The following is an 18110-nucleotide window of genomic DNA, read 5'->3' as shown; positions in this document are numbered from 1 at the left end:
ATTTTTCATTTTTTTTTCCAAACTAAAATCTTCATAACTTTCACATAAATTGGATTCTTTGTTGTCTTCTTTTTCAATTCATATCCAAATCTATTAGTCGTGTTAAAGTGCATCTTTAATCCTCATTATTGGTATATCATGTTTCTTGTGTCAAATCAATTATATAATTGTCTCATATTTTCTAGATAATAAGCAGATGGTAGATCCTTCAATTCAAGTTTTTCTTTATTTATGGCTGAATAAATTTTTAAAAAAAAATATATAACTAAAAAACTCATAAGATAAAATAAAATATTACCTTTTAAGATTAGTGATATAATTGCCATGAGAATTACCATTTTTTTTTTAGTCCAAATTTTTTGGCTTTTGTTCCAAAAATATTTTCTTGGGAAATGAGCAGATTTTTCCTTTCATTTCAAGTTTTTTTTATTCATGACTAACCATCTACTAAAAAAAATTTCTTGTAACACCATTTCTATAAAAATTTCTTGCAAATGAACAATGTTTGTATTTAAGGAATTTTAAGTTAATTTGAAGTTTATCAACAATAAATTGATATATAAGATGTTGTTTTTCAAAGTAAGAGAGCATTATAAAAAAAATCAATAAAAGATATAATAAACAATGAACAAAATATATATAATCTTGAAAAGACATAAGTATTCAGAGAAGCAACTATTGATAATCAGAAGTTATGTTATGTACGAAATAGTACAATTAATAAAATAAAATAAAAAGATACAACCGTAAAATTGTAATGTTTGAATAAATTGACAGTTATAAATAAAAAGGTATAATAAAAAGACACAAGTGTTCAAAGATTCATGAATTGTAACATTTGAATAAATTAGCAGTTATAAATGAAAGTGTACAATAGAAAGACACAATGGTTCTTCATTCATAACAAAATGATTATTCTAATTATTCATATTTCCTTCTTTTTCTTTTTGTTAAGAGACGGGAGAGAAAGCTAGGTCACAAAAATAAAGCAGGAGAAGATCGAGATCGACTCAACTCTAGAAAATTAGGAATTAACAAAGGATTTGTGGTATCCTCTATAAATATGTCTTCCACAGTTAGGGCAGAGAACAAGCAGCAACCGCCGTTTCTGATTACGTCGCTTCCATATGACCTCATTGTCGATATCGTGGCACGTGTGGCAAGATGCTATTATCCGATAATCTCTCTTGTTTCCAAGAGTTTTCAATCACTCGTTGCATCGCCTGAGCTGTACACGAGACGATCATTGTTAGGCTGCAGCGAACATTGCCTATATGCTGTTGTCTTTAACAAAATAACCAATGAATACCGTTTGTGTATTCTCTGCCGGAGAGTCAACAGCAACCGGTTGGTCATAATCCAGTCGCTTCCTCTTATGCCTTCCAATGGAACCTACGTAGCCGTGGGCTCTAAGATATATGTGGTGGGAGGAATGTACGGTAGGGAATTTACATCGAGTGCGTTAAGCATTGTCTGTAGATCTCACACGGTACAGCGCATCTCTGACACTCCTATGTGCATGGGGAACCATAAGGTCGCTGACATCATCGACGGTAAGATTTACATAATCAATTATGAGGGAGTCATGGTCTTGGATACAGAAACTCAAATTTGGGAGCCTGAGATTAAAAAGCCTGGCATAGAGCTAGGCTACTTGTGGACTGGTTCTGTGGTGATGGAGGATAAGATTTACATGAGAGATCGTCGGAATAGCTTTGTTTATGAGCCTAAGGAAAGTAAATGGGGATTAGATGAGGTGCTCATTTCTAGGGATTGGGAGAATGCGTGTGTCATTGACAATGTAGTGTACTATTATGATTATTGCAATAGAAAATTGAGAGTGTATGATTCAAAGCAGAGGTGCTGGAGAGTGGTGAAAGGTGTGGAAGAATTGCTGCGTAAGACGACTTGTTACGCGTTGTCGAAGACAGTGAGTTACGGTGGGAAATTGGCTCTGTTCATTTCTAAACATTATCAAGTAGCCGGGAAGTCAACAACGGAGATTTGGTGTGCGGAGATTGCTTTGGAAAGACAACAACGAGGAGAGATTTGGGGTAAAGTGTAGTGGTACGAGCTTGTGATGGACGGGCAAATGGGTCCTCACATTGTAAAATGCTTAACTGTTATCGTTTGATGCAGATAAGTTTACACCCAATATTCTTTAGTTTGACCGGTGTTGTTTTCACTATCCTAAACTCTTTTTTTTTTGTGGTTGCAAGTTTGCTGAATTCGCTACTTTTTAATTATAGCATTCGAATTTGAGTGCTCTATTAAAAATCCATAATATGTTTGGGATTGGATTTCTTAGTGTCTGAACTACAAGGTGGAGAGGTTTCAAAGTCCAAATTTTATCAAACCTCTCTCAATATTAATTTAAATTTAGAACTTAGTTGTAAAAGAAAACTCGAGTTGTGAAGGATTAACAGGATCACAAATCTAAAGACTTGTAAAAGGGATTCACTAATTATGGTTCTCAAGTTCACTTAATTATTTATTGGATAGAGGAATCAAAGAAGAACAAAAAAAGGAACAAAAGAGTTTAGGGTGAATAGAAACCTTTTAAGCCTTTTATCATTAAAAAAAAAACTATGTCGGAGTCCAAAAACAAAAGAGCAAATATTTTATATTATACATCTATATATACTACATTGTTGACAGAACAAAAGCTATATATATGATGTTCAAAGAACTGTAAATGGTTTAAAACAGAACCAAAAAGCTGTAATTGAGAATAAACATGTTTAATTGTTGTATGATCTATATACTTATTTATGTAGTGATTTGTTGATGTGTCGCGTTCACATCGAATTCACAGCATTTTGCTTACGTGTCAGCTTTAAATGAGTTTTGGCTGCAAAAAGACTGTTTAGCCACATTTTCAATTACATATCATTTTTTATTAGTTTTTATATGATATATGATAATGTGCAAGATAAACTTAAAATAAACCGGTTTAAATTATTATATTTTAATGCTTAATTACGCTGTCAAATTAAACCATTTCTAAAATTTTATAAAACCAAAATTAAAAAAAAACTAACAAAAAGTTTAAAAAATTATAAAACCAAAATTTTAGACTATTTATTGATTTTATGATTTTTTTTTAGGTTTTTTTCAGACGGTATTTGTGATGTCTAGATTAGGGTTTTCGACTTCATAGTATAAATATGTACGACTTCTTTCTAATTCTTTTACACCCTTTTAAATTGTTTGACCTTTTTTCGAATAAGTTTGTACAGTAATTAAAAAAACCATATCTAAAATATATAGAACAGTGATCAATCAAATAAGTTCGTACGATACTTAAAAAAACTACGTCTAAATTACACAAAACAGTGATCAAAAGATCTCAAACTATTTAAACTAAATTATTTAGATACTAATATATTTTTTCTATTTTTTTCTACATTGTTTTCACGATCATGTTTCCAAACACTAAAATGCAAAAAAAATTTAACAAACAAATATATTCAACAATAAAGAATAAAAAATAAATGAAACTACTATTAAATTTTCAAACAATCAAATGAAAAGTTATATCAGTCTGCGCAAGACGCGGAAAATTCAGTTTAAAGTTGTTCTTGGTATGATTAGAAATTTTTAACTTGTTTATATAAATCATAAATGGTATAGAGCAGAACCAGAAAAAGAAGGTATCAATTGTTTTAACAAATACACGGGGGCTAAAAATCCAAATGGACTTGGGTTTAACAACTAAAAAGTCCAGATACGTTGTAGGAACATGGAAGAAAAAAAAAGGTTTTTGTGAAATTTGATCTTTGTCCTTCTTCTTTAAAGTTTTGTTTTTCTTCTTCTTCGCTTCTCAGTTCCGACCAATCTGCAACGATTGTCTGAGACAAGAGTCCACAAGACGGGAGATTTTCAGTCTTCGACCACACTTCCCATAGCTTTCAAGGTTAGATATTGTTATGACCCAAACACTGGAGACCTTGGATTATTATTGGGCCTGCGGATTTAAAGAGAAGATAGAAGCCCAAGTCTTTTATTATCTCAGCTTATTTACCATTTATGCCATTGTTTTCTATGCTTGTGTATTTAGTCTCTTTTTGTCGTTGTAAAGCCTTATCGATTACGATCATATGAAATTGGATTAATTCCAGAACCTTCTTTCTCTCTAATTTCTCTTCTCTCCCTTTAACTCTTCCTCTGAACTTCTCCCCTTTCTGTTCGATTAAGGTAAGATCCCTGTTGGATCTTATCAATTGGTATCAGAGCACAGCCTTCCTCTTGACTGTGAAAAAATGCCTCTCACCGAGGAACAATATCAAGTTCTCAAAGAGCTGTACGACCGTCTGATGATGATTGATCTGGAATGGGCACGCCGAAGAGGAACACCGGAGCTCCAGAAACACCAGGATGTGGAGCTGGTTGAGCAAAAACAAATCCAGAACCCACAAACTTCACTGGGGAATTTCGTCGACTGAAAATCCAAAAACGAGTTTGCAGGATGACGATTTAAAACTCTTCAAACAGACTCAAGTTCATTTTGAACTGGTTGATAACCGGATTCAAAACAGAGTAAGGGATGTTACTCGTAGGTGTAGGTTCTCTGAGTGTAAGATGGCCAGGGAAAATCTCGGAGTTAGAAAGATTCATGTCAACTAGGTACACACCACGTCCTGATTTGGTGCGAGCTCTCCAGTGCTATGGTATGTTTCAAGGCTCGTGTTTTAGAGATCGTAAAAATAATAAGCAGATTCGACGGGGAAGTAGATCAGTTGTTGATACAGGGGTAAAGCGTGTGTCTCATTTCATTGATTATGGGGAAACCGCTCGTGAGCCTTGGTCGTCCAAGGAGCCAACGAGAATTCAAAGACACAGAAGCATGGAGATACCTGCCAAACGAAGCTATCACAAGGTTCATAAAAGAGGATCACGAAAGAGGCACCATGAAACGTCACAAGGGCTGTTCCACTACCGTGGTGATAACGTCTCAAGAGTGATGAAAAAATCAGCCATGCCAAAACAACGACCTGATTTGGTGCAAGCCTGTATGAACTATGGAATGTTTCTGGATTCTCCTAATTGTAGAGGTTGGAGAGGACATGTAAGGAAACGGCAGAGTCGACATGAACCGACAAAAAGAGCACGGCTCAAGGGGAAAGAAAAGAATAATCTGACGGGAACTGCAAAGACAGGAGAACAATTGGGGAAAACATCAAGGGCTATTAGGAAGTTTGGTTTAGGTGTGCAATCACAGATACTGTTGAGTCCTTGCAATAAAGATGACCTGATGAGGGAAAAAGTTGATCGAGATTTTCTTCGTGGAAACAGACTCGATAAACAGAAACACGGGAAAGCTAGTCATACCGGAGACGACATGAGATCTGCTCGGGGTATCTCACTGAGAGGTGGTATTGAAGAGAAACAATTCATGGGATTATCGATTGCTGATAGAGTACTCATGACGGGAAGAGTCTCTAATCATTCTCAGGTTAACCAAATTTGGGAGCCTGGGGGGATCATAGTTACAAAGGCTCTTGGGGACTGGTTTAAAATACTTTACAGTGGGGAAGGAGCCCCTCAGCCAATGACAAGGGTTCGTGTAATCGGATTTCGAGGAGTTTCACAAGAACCTTCTGAAAGGGTGGATAGAGCAACTCAATTAAAGGGTTTAGAGAGACAACAAATTTCAAGTGCAAGGGAATTGCTGGGTGGATCAGAAAAGGAAATAAGCGTCGAAGCTTATTTGGTGGAGACCAACAAAATCTTTTATTATGGAAGCAATATGAGTGAAGGAACAGCAAAGGTACCTTGATATCTTGAATCAAATATAGTTACTTGGGATGCAAATTTTGTTGACGAGATTAGAGCTCCACTAGAAAGAACCTTCGGTAAACGACCTCGTGATCCAGGCCGGCTCAGCAAGCATCAGTGTAGAGTACATGGTGAACCAGTTTGGCGGAGATTCTTGCAAAGAGTAATTAAGTGTAATCATGGTCATGGAGATGAGGTTAAAACCTGCAAAAACGAAAATGAATCTGTTGGTGGTAAGGAAAAGAAGCTGGAAAGGTTGGGTTCATATTCTTGGATACATCTTATGGCTGTGTGTGCTAGGAAAAAGGAAACAGAAAATTCTTGTCCAGGATTTTTTGACCAGAAGTGGAATTTGTTATTGTGCTACGGTGTTGTTGAGAAATTATATCTCCTTGACTTGGGAAATACAAATAGCACCGTGGGACGTATCAACTTATTCACATTAGAGGAAGGCACAGGAAGGTGTAAAGTAAGTGGGAGCTTCTTGGAAAGAAACTGGTGGGTAAACTGGAGCGAAGATGATCACCAAGCTGTCCAATTTTCAGTATCGTTCGTAGGTGTGTGGAGTGAAGCGACAGATTCATCTGAAATTACCAAGGTGAATTCGCAATGGAAATCACTGCTGAAATTAATTTTGACTGAGTCTGTGGGGTACAAACTCAAAGGAGAAACAGCAAGGGTGAAACCGATTCTGAAAATTTATATGGGTACTTCTCTTGTGGAGTTTTTGAAGAGAGAAGAAACTAGATGTGATATGATCATTTCCCTTCTTAACAACACCAGGTTCAGTGATGAGTTTGGACACTTGATGAAGAGCTGGCGGGTTTCTCTCTTAAGAACTGAAGACGTTCCCAAAATGGCCAAGGCAGCAGATCAGCTTGAGAATTCAGTTCAACCAGTGGGAAGACTGGTTTGGCTCTGATAAGAAATTCACTCTTTATTGATTAGAAATCAGAATTACACACCCCAAGCGTATGAACTTGAAAGGCAAATTCCTCTTGAACTCCACAAATCAGAGAACAAGCTCAGACTTCTCTAACAAACTCCCGATGAAATCCAACTAATTTGACTACTCCCTTTTATATAACAAGGGCTCACATTGACTCTTGAGACTTTTATCTAAAAATATCTCTAACAAACTGCCAGCTCAGCAAGTAGTTGACTTTGCTTCTTCTCCCTTTGACTTCTTTCCTTTACGGTAGTATGCACTCCATGGTATATCAACACCCCCGCGTTTCAGAACCAGCTTGTCCTCAAGTGGAAATAATGGAAACTGATGCTTGAAGTCTCTTATCTTTAACCACGAGTTCTCATGTTCCGGAAGGCCCTTCCACTTTACTAACACCTCCAAATGACCCTCTGTTCCATAACATGACTGCAACAGATCTTCTGGTTCGATAACCAACTCCTCATTAGTTGTTACTTCTGTTGGTAAAGGGGTCACTATGGAACCTTCTCCGATCACCGGTTTTAATTGTGAAATGTGAAACACCGGGTGGATTTTAGACTCAGCCGGAAGTTTAAGCCTGTATGCCACTTTCCCAATTCTCTCCAACACTTCAAAAGGGCCATAATATCGAGCAGCTAACTTCTGACAGAGTCTTTTACTTACGGATTGTTGGCGATATGGTCTAAGCTTAAGGAACACTTTTGCACCGACTTCAAATTCAAGATCCCTCCGGTGCTTATCTGCGTTATTTTTCATAATGCTCTGTGCCCTTAATAGATTCTGCTTAACCATTGACAACATCGCATCACGTTCCTTCAACATTGTCTCTAATTCAAAGTTACTTGTTGACCCTTCTTCATATGACAATAATGCTGGAGGTTCTCTTCCATAAACGAGCTGAAATGGAGTACACTGCGTGGACGTGTGGAATGATGTATTGTACCACAATTCTGCCCAAGCCAGATATTTTGCCCACGACTTAGGTTGTTGCGAAGCAAAGCAACGAAGATAGGTCTCAAGACATCTGTTTAACACCTCAGTTTGACCGTCCGACTGAGGATGGAATGCCGTGCTAAACCGAAGCTTGGTTCCAGATGCTTTAAAGCACTCTTTCCAGAAGTTGCTGAGAAAGATTTTGTCACGATCGGAGATTATAGAACGAGGGTACCCATGAAGTCGAATGATTTCCTGAACAAATTTTTGAGCCACGTCGAAAGCTGTAAAGGGGTGCTTAAGACCAATGAAGTGACTATACTTGCTCAGCCGATCAACTACTACCAGGATGACATTGATGCTATGTGATTTCGGAAGCCCTTCAATGAAATCCATGGAGAGATCTTCCCATATCTGTTTTGGAGGTTCGATTGGTTGGAGTAATCCCGCCGGTGAGAGTGTTGAATATTTATTGGCCTGACAAACTGAGCATTCCGACACATACTTCTGTATAGTTGCTCTCATTTTCCTCCAATAGAACATAGACCGAAGACGCATCAATGTTTTTAAAACTCCTCCGTGACCACCCAATACACTGTCATGGTACTCCTTTAACAGCATAGGAATATGACGTGATTGTTGCGGTAAAACCAGTTTCCTGTTGTAAAATAACCTTCCATCATTAATAGAGTATCCTGCCTTAACTGATTCACCCACTGTCAGCTTACGAATTAACTCTTGTATCTCTTCATCTTCGTCTATCTCTTTTAACAAATCCTGAAGCTGTAGGCTTGAAGGAATCGTTATGGAATATAACAATGTTGTTGTGGATGGAATTATTCTAGATAACCCATCAGCCACCTTGTTCTCACTCCCCACTTTATATTCAATGTCAAAGTCATATCCCATAATCCTTGTAAGCCATCGTTGGTAGTCTAAAGTAACCTCCCTCTGCTCCAATAGGTACTTAAGACTCTGTTGATCAGTCCTTACCACAAATCTTCTGCCCATCAAATAGTGCCTCCACTTTTGAATCGCCAAAACTATGGCCATTAACTCTCTTTCATAGATAGGTTTGAGCTGTTCTCTCTCAGATAGGCCATGACTGAAGTAAGCAATTGGGTGCTTCCCTTGCATCAACACTGCGCCCAACCCATACCCTGAAGCATCGGATTCTACCACAAAGACTTGAGTAAAATCTGGTAATGCGAGCACTGGAGTAGAGATCATTGCTTGTTTCAGGTTATCAAAAGCATTCTGTGCATCACTGGACCACTCGAACTGATCTTTTTTTAGGAGTTCCGTTAGAGGTTTTGCTAACAATCCATAGTGGTGTACAAATCGTCTGTAATAGCCTGTCAAACCCAGAAATCCTCTAAGTTCCTTTACTGTTCTTGGTGTCGGCCATTTTTCCACTGCAGCAATCTTTTGAGGATCTGTTGCTACTCCTTTCGATGATATAATATGGCCGAGATACTCTACTGATTCTTCCCCAAAGGAACACTTCTTTTTGTTAGCAAATAAGTGCTGATCCTCAAAGACTTGCAAAACCATTTCCAAGTGTTTGCTATGTTCCGAGATATTCGAACTATAGATGAGAATATCATCGAAAAATATTAACACAAATTTACGCAGAAACTCCTTAAACACCTCATTCATCAGAGCTTGGAATGTTGCCGGTGCATTAGTTAGCCCAAATGGCATCACTAGAAACTCATAGTGACTGTCGTGAGTTCGAAAAGCTGTCTTTTCGATGTCCTTCTCTTCCATCCTGATTTGGTGATAGCCAGATCTTAAATCCAACTTCGAAAATAGCTTCGCACCGTGCAACTCATCCAGAAGTTGATCTATCATAGGAATAGGGTACTTGTCCGGTATCGTAGCTCGGTTCAGTGCCCTGTAATCAACGCAGAAACGCCAGGAGTTATCCTTCTTTTTAACCAATAAAACCGGGCTTGAGTACGGACTACGGCTTGGTCGAATCAACCCACCATCCAACATTTCTTTTACCAGTTTTTCCATTGCTTCTTTATGGGCATGCGGATACCTATAAGGTCTTACGCTGATTGGACCCATTCCCGGATGGAGGTTAATGACATGTTCCCTGCCTCTCAAAGGTGGTAAACCCGTGGGTATCTGAAAACATGTTCATATTTTGCCAAAACCTCTGCGATGGGTGCTGATATCACTTGTTCTTTGCGTTGCGATGTTGGAGTTGTCAGCAAATTCAACATAACTCCTTGTTTGTGAGCCGCAAAGTCCGGTTGCAAATGTTTCAATGTCAGATTTGTGGAATGTAGAGATGGATCCCCCACGAGAGTAACTTGGCGTCCTTGATACAAAAATGAGAACTCATGTGTCTCCCAATCGATCTGACATTTGCCAAGTGTTCTCAGCCATTGAACACCCAATATTATATCAGCACTACCGAGTTCCAACACAATGAAATCTACCTTGAATGTCAACCCTTGTAACATCAGTTGCACATCTTTGCAAACTCCGGTACCTTGAACTGACACCCCTGTACCCAACAAAATCTCCAGTTGAGGGTGTTGTACTGTTTTAAGGTGAGCTCGTTTAATGAGGTCTGGTGTGATGAAATTATGGGTTGCTCCACTGTCCAACATTACCACCACTGTACTTTTCTTGACTGTACCCTTAAGCTTGGTTGTCGTTGGAGATTTTATCCCTAAAAATGAGTTTAAGGATAATTCCATTAGCTCGGGTTCTTCCACCATGTATTCATCCTCTATCTCAATCAGATTCTGGTCCAATATCTCCATTTCGAATCCATTTACCACCGTTAACACTTGCAACGTCTGATTTGAGCAGCGATGCACCTTAGACCATTTCTCATCACATTTAAAACATAATCCCAATCTCTTCTTTTCTGCAATTTGTGCTTCTGTTAGTCTGAGCTGCGGTCTGGTGTTGGATAGTTTGGTATTGTTTGACGCCGTATTTGCTGTTAACTGTTTCATCTTCCATGGTGGCACTGATTGACTAGAGTAAGATTTGTTCACCTGGTGAACCAAGGATCTGTTAGCTTGTTGCATTTCTTTCTTCACCACCATATGCAAAAAACTATTCTCCATTTGGTAAGCCGAAGATATCATCTCTGGAAGATCCACTGGTTTACACACATTTACCACTTCTCTCATGTCTGGAGTTAATCCATTCATGAATATCCCTTCTTTCTGTTTATCTGTCAATCCTGCTACCTGAGGAGAAAGATCTTCAAACAGGTGTATGTACTCTGCCACTGTACCCGTCTGTGTGATATTGAAGAATGGTTGGCTCGGATCACGCAATTTCTCTTTACTGAACCGTGCAAACAACCGATTCTTAAAGTCTTTCCAATCCTCAAAAGGTTTCCGATGTGTTTCACTGTTAAACCAGCTCAAAACATCCCCCACCAAACTTATAGAAACTGTATTCAGCTTGTCTTCTTCAGTATAACCCCCAATCCTGAAAAATCTCTCAGCTAAAGCAATCCAACCATACGAATCTTCGCCATTGAAGATCGGAAGTTCAGCTCGTCGCATCATGCTTTCGCGACTACTCATGACTAAATTCCGAGGTCTACCATCATTAGATCTGGAATTAAGGCCTGGTTCCAAGTTTGGAAAACGTACCTGAGGCGTCTGTTTCCCGTGATTTGGATTCGTGTATTCACGCACCTCCGGTGAAGCAGCTGAATCACCTCTCAAATAATCCATGATTTCTGAGAATCGTGAATCGACTTGTGACGCTAGCTCCTTAATCATCTCTCGCGTCTCCGTCTCGCTTTCAATTTGTTGAGTTTTGTGCTTCATCACCGTCGTCGCTAAGGCTTCAAGAGCCATGGCTTCCTTCGTCGAAGGTTCTGGTTCCGACGTTTATTTCGACTGCTTCATTCTTCACCAATTCGCGATCGTTCAGATCCAGAGCGCTCACGACGCACCAATTTGATAAGAAATTCACTCTTTATTGATTAGAAATCAGAATTACACACCCCAAGCGTATGAACTTGAAAGGCAAATTCCTCTTGAACTCCACAAATCAGAGAACAAGCCCAGACTTCTCTAACAAACTCCCGATGAAATCCAACTAATTTGACTACTCCCTTTTATATAACAAGGGCTCACATTGACTCTTGAGACTTTTATCTAAAAATATCTCTAACAAACTGCCAGCTCAGCAAGTAGTTGACTTTGCTTCTTCTCCCTTTGACTTCTTTCCTTTACGGTAGTATGCACTCCATGGTATATCAGGCTCTTATTCCCGAAGACGTTATGGCAGAAGGCAAAGAAGGGAACATCAGTTAAAGCCATATACGTCTCAAAGAAAATGAGTTATGCAGAACCCATTGGAGTTATGGAGTGGTGTATGTCTCTTGAGCTTGATAGGAGGAGAGATCTGTTCGAAGGAGTTGTAGATTATCACCTTGAGGACAAGGTGAGTCTTTTTAGGGGGCGGTATTGTTATGACCCAAACACTGGAGACCTTGGATTATTATTAGGCCTGCGGATTTAAAGAGAAGATAGAAGCCCAAGTCTTTTATTATCTCAGCTTATTTACCATTTATGCCATTGTTTTCTATGCTTGTGTATTTAGTCTCCTTTTGTCGTTGTAAAGCCTTATCGATTACGATCATATGAAATTGGATTAATTCCAGAACCTTCTTTCTCTCTAATTTCTCTTCTCTCCCTTTAACTCTTCCTCTGAACTTCTCCCCTTTCTGTTCGATTAAGGTAAGATCCCTGTTGGATCTTATCAGATATATATATTCGCTTAATTTGATGTGTATATTCATTTGTTCGTTTGAGTTTGTATGCACGCAAGGTGTTCGTTTATTTGCCCACACGAAGTTGCTGCTTATCTATCCCAAAATCGATATGCTTCATTAGTTATGCTTCTCACTTTTCTTCAAGGAATGTTTTTACTTGAGTCAATCGTTGTTGATCTCTGGTGCTATCTGACTCTGACCCAGGGAATCTGTATCTCCATGTTTAAGAAAAAAAACCAATTGAAAAGATTTACAGGAAACCTTACCATCTCGAACATTTAACGAAGAATCTAGTTATAAATTGTGTAACTTAAGATTTTTGCTGTAGGTTTTGGGTCGAGAAGAATCAGTTAGGACATGCGTTTGATTCTCTCAAGTTCTTTCTTTTAACTGATAAATTTGGTTTTTGTTAGTAAATGACCTAATGGAAGTTTATAGGATTATCAAATTTGAGTTTTTTTTTTGGTTGCTGTTTCAATGCAGAGACTCATTGACGTATGAATGGCGTTAAGGCACTTAGGCAAGAAGGTACTTTTCGTACTCTCTCTATGCCTCTCTTCTTTAGTGAATTTCATCAAACTTCCCAATTTCTCTTGAGGAATTTGAGCGAAAGGCTTTTAGCTTTAGCTTCAATTTCCTTTTTCTTACTTGGCATTTGCTTAATTGTTGCATAGTTTTAGTGGTCAAGCTATCGAACAATTCTTGTTATCTCCATTGAAAATGTCGTATTCATGTTTGGTGTTTTGGTTTCTAAGGATGTTGGATACTTGGTTTTTATGCTGTTTCTCTCTGTAAATTGCTGTTAGGCCTTTAGCTTGCCATTGTTGTTCCTAGTGATTGGTAAAACAAATCTGCATTTGAATGAATGTGATTAGACGCACGAGTATATATCTATCCATGGATGAATTTGAATTGTTATTTATTGATTTCATTGTCTAAGCTGTTTGTATTTCATTTATTGTTGGGAAATGGAAGTGAAATATCAAAATATTATGAATCATTTGTTTCATTTAGTAATATATAATTAGTCTGCATTTTTATCTAGTTTGTTTGGTAAGGTGAGTAATTGCACATTCTTCGAATTTTTTTCCATACGTATCAGCATTTCGGTCTCATGTTTATTAGTATTTCACATATGTTTACGGATGCCTCAAGTAACTTAACGTATTTACAGGGCATTCAAGCCTCTTTTAAAAGAGGTTTGGTTCTTCCACGAGTAGCATCATCTACAGAGAGGCAGATTTCCTCGGCGGTTTTGAGAAGCGCTTCCGAAAGTGTCTCTTTTTCATTCGCTCGGTATATAAATGGTAAGCGTAAAAAAGGTGTTCACTCACAGTTGGTTGCGAATTGTCTCCTAACATTGACACCTTGTTAGAAACTGAGAAAAAACAAACCTTTTTCTCACCCTTCTTATTCTTGCTTAGGCTTCTGTTTTAGCTCTCTATCAAATTGGTCTTCTAGTCGTGAATCTTTCTCAACCGAAACATCCGTAAGGTAAACCATTTTCCTAGAGTTTTCCATCTTCCTCTCTTATAAATGTTCACTGGCCTGTGTTGAGCTATTCGTTTAACAGGTATTTTCATGCAAGCCGAGAAACATTGGCAAGAAGAAAAGAGGATCCTGATCGTCCACTGAGTCATCGTGAACGCAAGAAACAGACTGTGAAAACCAAAGGAAAGTTCTCGAAACGGGAGAAAAAACTGGATACGCCACCCGTTGAAGCTCCTTATGTGCCTCCTAGGCTGAAAAGATTGGCAAAGGGTTTGCCTGAGAAGACAGTCGACATATTTGAAGGCATGACATTACTCGAGCTTTCCAAGCGTACTGGTGAGCCAGTGGCGGTTCTGCAGAGCATTCTCGTCAACGTTGGGGAATCCGTTAGTTCGGAATTCGACACAATCAGTGTCGATGAAGCCGAGCTCCTTGCAATGGTAAGGTGATTCTACCTCTAGTTCCAACTTCCAAGATAATGGATTTTGCTGGTCAACAATGTTGTCGACGTCGGTTGAATTCTCTTTCTGAATAATAGTAACCTAAGTAAAAATAATCTTGTATAGTACAGTTTGGGTTTGGTTTTGGCTTTCGGATACATCTTTGGTTTCAAAGGAGTTCAAGATTTGGTTTCAGTTTTTAAATATCTAAAAGGCATAACCATTTTAGCCAATTTGAGATTTTTTAGTTTCTAAAAGGGCTCTTTTTTGTTCGGATTTTTTTATCAAGATAGAATATTTAATGTACCTCTGTTTTTGCTTTCTCATCCTCTGCAGGAAATCGGGATCAATGTTAGGAGGCAACATACCACAGAAGGATCAGAAATCCTCCCACGGCCTCCGGTTGTAACAGTAATGGGCCATGTCGACCATGGAAAAACCTCTTTGCTTGACGCTCTAAGAAACACATCTGTGGCAGCTAGAGAAGCCGGTGGAATCACTCAGCACGTGGGTGCATTCGTCGTTGGCATGCCGGATTCCGGCACTTCAATCACCTTCCTCGACACGCCGGGACACGCTGCTTTCAGTGAGATGCGTGCTCGTGGAGCTGCTGTGACTGATATAGTCGTATTGGTAGTTGCTGCAGATGATGGGGTAATGCCGCAGACTCTGGAAGCTATTGCGCACGCCAGGTCGGCGAATGTTCCGATTGTGGTTGCGATTAACAAATGCGATAAACCAGGAGCTAATCCGGAAAGAGTTAAGCAACAGCTCGCAGCTGAGGGGATCGAGCTTGAGGATATTGGAGGAAACGTTCAGGTTGTTGAGGTTTCTGCAATGAAGAGCACAGGGCTAGACAAACTAGAAGAAGCTCTGCTTCTCCAAGCCGTGGATATGGACCTTAAAGCAAGAGTGGACGGACCAGCTCAAGCATATGTGGTGGAGGCTCGGCTCGACAAAGGCCGTGGACCGTTGGCCACCATTATCGTAAAGGCCGGGACTTTACTGAGCGGTAATCACGTAGTCATTGGGTCTCAGTGGGGAAGACTAAGAGGTATCAGGGACATGATTGGTAAGCTAACGGACCGAGCAACACCTGCGCTGCCTGTCGAGATTGAAGGGCTTAAGGGTCTTCCGATGGCTGGTGACGACGTCATTGTGGTGGAATCAGAGGAACGTGCGAAAATGCTGAGCGAAGGGAGGAAAAGGAAATATGAGAAAGATCGGTTGTTGAAAGCAGAGGAAGCGAGATTAGCGGAAGCAGAGACAGCAGAAACAGAGTCTGGAGAAGGGTTTGTTAGGGTTGAGTTACCGATAATAGTGAAATCTGACGTGCAAGGAACGGCACAGGCTGTTTCTGATGCGCTAAGAACATTAAATAGCCCACAGGTGCGTTAAAGTAAAACCTATCTGTTTTGGTTGTTGCTTATTGACTCTCTGTGTTTGTTGATTGTTGTTGATTTTTTTTTTGGATAGGTTTTTGTGAACATTGTATATAGCGGAGTGGGAGCAATTTCTCAATCTGATTTAGACAAGGCACAAGCTTGCGGTGCGTGTATTGTTGGGTTTAACGTCAAGGGGGGAAACTCTGTTAATCTTTCCGCGGCTCAAGCCAGCGTCAAGGTATCATATGGCTTCAAACGCCAAGTTTTGCGTTTTGCTTTCACACTAATATTGTAACCAATGGGTGATAATCTCTTAGGTATTCCATCACCGTGTGATATACCATTTGCTCGAAGACATCGGGAACTTGATAGTAGAGAAAGCACCGGGAGTATCGGAGCTGGAGGTGGCTGGTGAGGCCGAGGTACTTAGCATTTTCAAGATCTTAGGAAAGAAAAGAAGCGAAGAAGATGGAGTGAGCATTGCGGGTTGCAAAGTGATGGATGGTCGGGTATGTAGAAGCGGGCTGATGAGGCTTTTGCGGAGCGGTGAAGTGGTCTTTGAAGGCTCGTGTGCGTCGCTGAAACGTGAGAAACAAGACGTGGAACAGGTCGGGAAAGGGAACGACTGTGGGCTTGTGATGGGAGATTGGAATGACTTTGAAGTCGGAGATGTGATTCAGTGCATGGAGCCAGTCATTAGAAAACCTAAGTTCGTTTCCTCTGAGAGTGGAGCTGTGAGAATCGAGTGTTGAAAATTGATCAACCCTAATCAATTTTTTAATCTTATTGTTTAGGTATGTTACGCTGATGATATATTTTTTGTGTGTTACAGAAGAAACTGTCATATTATTTATCAATTTTGTTTTCTTACATCATCAAGTTTGGTAACTTTTTTATACATCTTATATATGTAATAAGAATCAATTTCTTACATCATCAAGTTTGCATTTACCACGAACCATCTCTACATTTTTTTTTTCATTATATCAAGTTTATATTTGCTAATTCTTGACTAATTTTTACCGGAATTTTTTCTTCCTTTTTGTAAATTGAATGATCCTAAGTCATTACTAAGTAATATGTATGCATTACTAAACCCTCTGCTTTCATGACATGGACGAGATAAGATTATCCTAATGCAAAGATCACTAGACCATCGAATACCTACAACTCCACTAATCCATTTCAAAGTAGTCTGAACCTTATTCGTAAAAGCCAATTAATTACACGGTTCAGAGTAACTAAGTTTTAAAAAACAATAATAAGCAAAGAACCATAACCTTTTAAATTTAGAGTTGTTTTGAAAATAAGGACATTTTTAAGTTTTAATTTGAGAAATAGGTAGTTTTAAGTTTTAATTGGTCGGGGTAGGGACATATTTTCTGGCAAGCTTACCCTTTTTTCTGAGAGAGAGAGAGAGACAGTGTAGTCTGTTCCTTAGAGAGAGACAGACACAGAAAATACCGTGGGTCCCAGGCGAAGTCTACGTCCGGGCGCGTAACAGGCGGGAAGAGAGCACTCACGCGCGTGATTGGGTCGTTTTTTGGGCCTAATTTCGAATTTGGGAATGAAATTCCCAAAAACCACCTTTATGGGCCTCGGTTATGGGCCGGAAACTACCCAACTAATTACACAATAAACTACCCTTTGCAGTATCTTTTTAATTTTGGCGGGAAAAGTGTAGTTAATTAGAGATAATGGAGATAAATTGGTAAAAATAAGAAACAAAATACTCTAACCAAATTAGAAACCCTAGTTTCCCTTTCCAGAAGATGTTGAAATTGAAAGGGAAATTATGCGAAGATCAAGAGGACAACAACCACAGTTAGTTACTTAATCCTATGATTGTACACCCATAGATTTGTCATTGTTATTTTCGTATTTTTTTGGTCTGGTGTTCGCGATTTTCTAGTAGTTATATAGATATGGTGTTCGCGAATTGCAGTGGATGCGTTCATTCTTGTTATGGCGGGAACGTGGATAAGGTACTATACAGGAGAATGGGATTTCAAAATGGACATATCTCGGCGTGGAAGGTGCATAAATTGCAAAGATGTGTCCGGACCAGATGATTTGAGAAATCTGATTGCGCATGAGTTCGGATTAGACACGAGAGCTGTTTCGGTGGAGATTTCCTACTGGTTTGATGATGTTCTAGCTGAGCTTAATGGTGATGGGAGTTGTCCATGTGTAATAGTTACTCCTCGAGAGTACAAATTCTTCCTTTCGCTGCATAAGTCTGACAAGTCTGTGAATTTATTTGTCACATTCAAGGAGTCAGTAAATGGTGAAATGGTGAGATTGAAACGGAAGGACAGTCTTGAAGTTCAAATTGCGAGGGAACGGCGAAAGTCCTTAAGACCAAC

At 39.2% G+C, this 18110-nt stretch overlaps 1 protein-coding gene and 1 pseudogene across 4 annotated transcripts; both read left to right on the top strand.

The window, feature by feature from the left end:
• Positions 1 to 1063: 1063 nt before the first annotated feature.
• LOC18014792 lies at positions 1064 to 2134 on the top strand (annotated as a pseudogene).
• Positions 2135 to 3811: 1677 nt separating this feature from the next.
• LOC18014791 (translation initiation factor IF-2) lies at positions 3812 to 16614 on the top strand. 4 transcript variants are annotated; one of them, XM_024154350.1, is made up of 8 exons: positions 3812 to 3916; positions 12912 to 12956; positions 13603 to 13735; positions 13853 to 13922; positions 14002 to 14359; positions 14696 to 15748; positions 15836 to 15982; positions 16062 to 16614. In XM_024154350.1, the coding sequence occupies exons 2-8, from the start codon at positions 12930 to 12932 to the stop codon at positions 16494 to 16496; spliced, it is 2223 nt and encodes a 740-aa protein (XP_024010118.1). In that variant the 5' UTR covers positions 3812 to 3916; positions 12912 to 12929; the 3' UTR covers positions 16497 to 16614. The 4 variants fall into 4 exon arrangements, with proteins under 4 accessions (XP_024010118.1, XP_024010120.1, XP_006396940.1 ...); XM_006396877.2 differs by lacking the exon at positions 3812 to 3916 and adding an exon at positions 12283 to 12393; XM_024154351.1 differs by lacking the exon at positions 3812 to 3916 and having other exon boundaries at positions 12460 to 12956.
• The last annotated feature ends 1496 nt before the right edge of the window (positions 16615 to 18110 follow it).

The sequence above is a fragment of the Eutrema salsugineum genome, unplaced genomic scaffold, assembly GCF_000478725.1.
Source record: "Eutrema salsugineum unplaced genomic scaffold, Eutsalg1_0 scaffold_3, whole genome shotgun sequence".
NCBI classification, from domain to species: Eukaryota; Viridiplantae; Streptophyta; class Magnoliopsida; order Brassicales; family Brassicaceae; genus Eutrema; species Eutrema salsugineum.
Note: the sequence above shows the minus strand (reverse complement) of the source record. Positions and strands in the feature narration are given on the sequence as shown.

Bases quoted from the DNA above. Each gene is read 5' to 3' on its own strand.
- LOC18014791 (XM_024154350.1), top strand. From the start codon at position 12,930: ATGGCGTTAAGGCACTTAGGCAAGAAG. The intron at 14,360-14,695 runs GTAAGGTGATTC...CATCCTCTGCAG, and splicing joins AAGCCGAGCTCCTTGCAATG to GAAATCGGGATCAATGTTAG. The intron at 15,983-16,061 runs GTATCATATGGC...ATAATCTCTTAG, and splicing joins CGGCTCAAGCCAGCGTCAAG to GTATTCCATCACCGTGTGAT.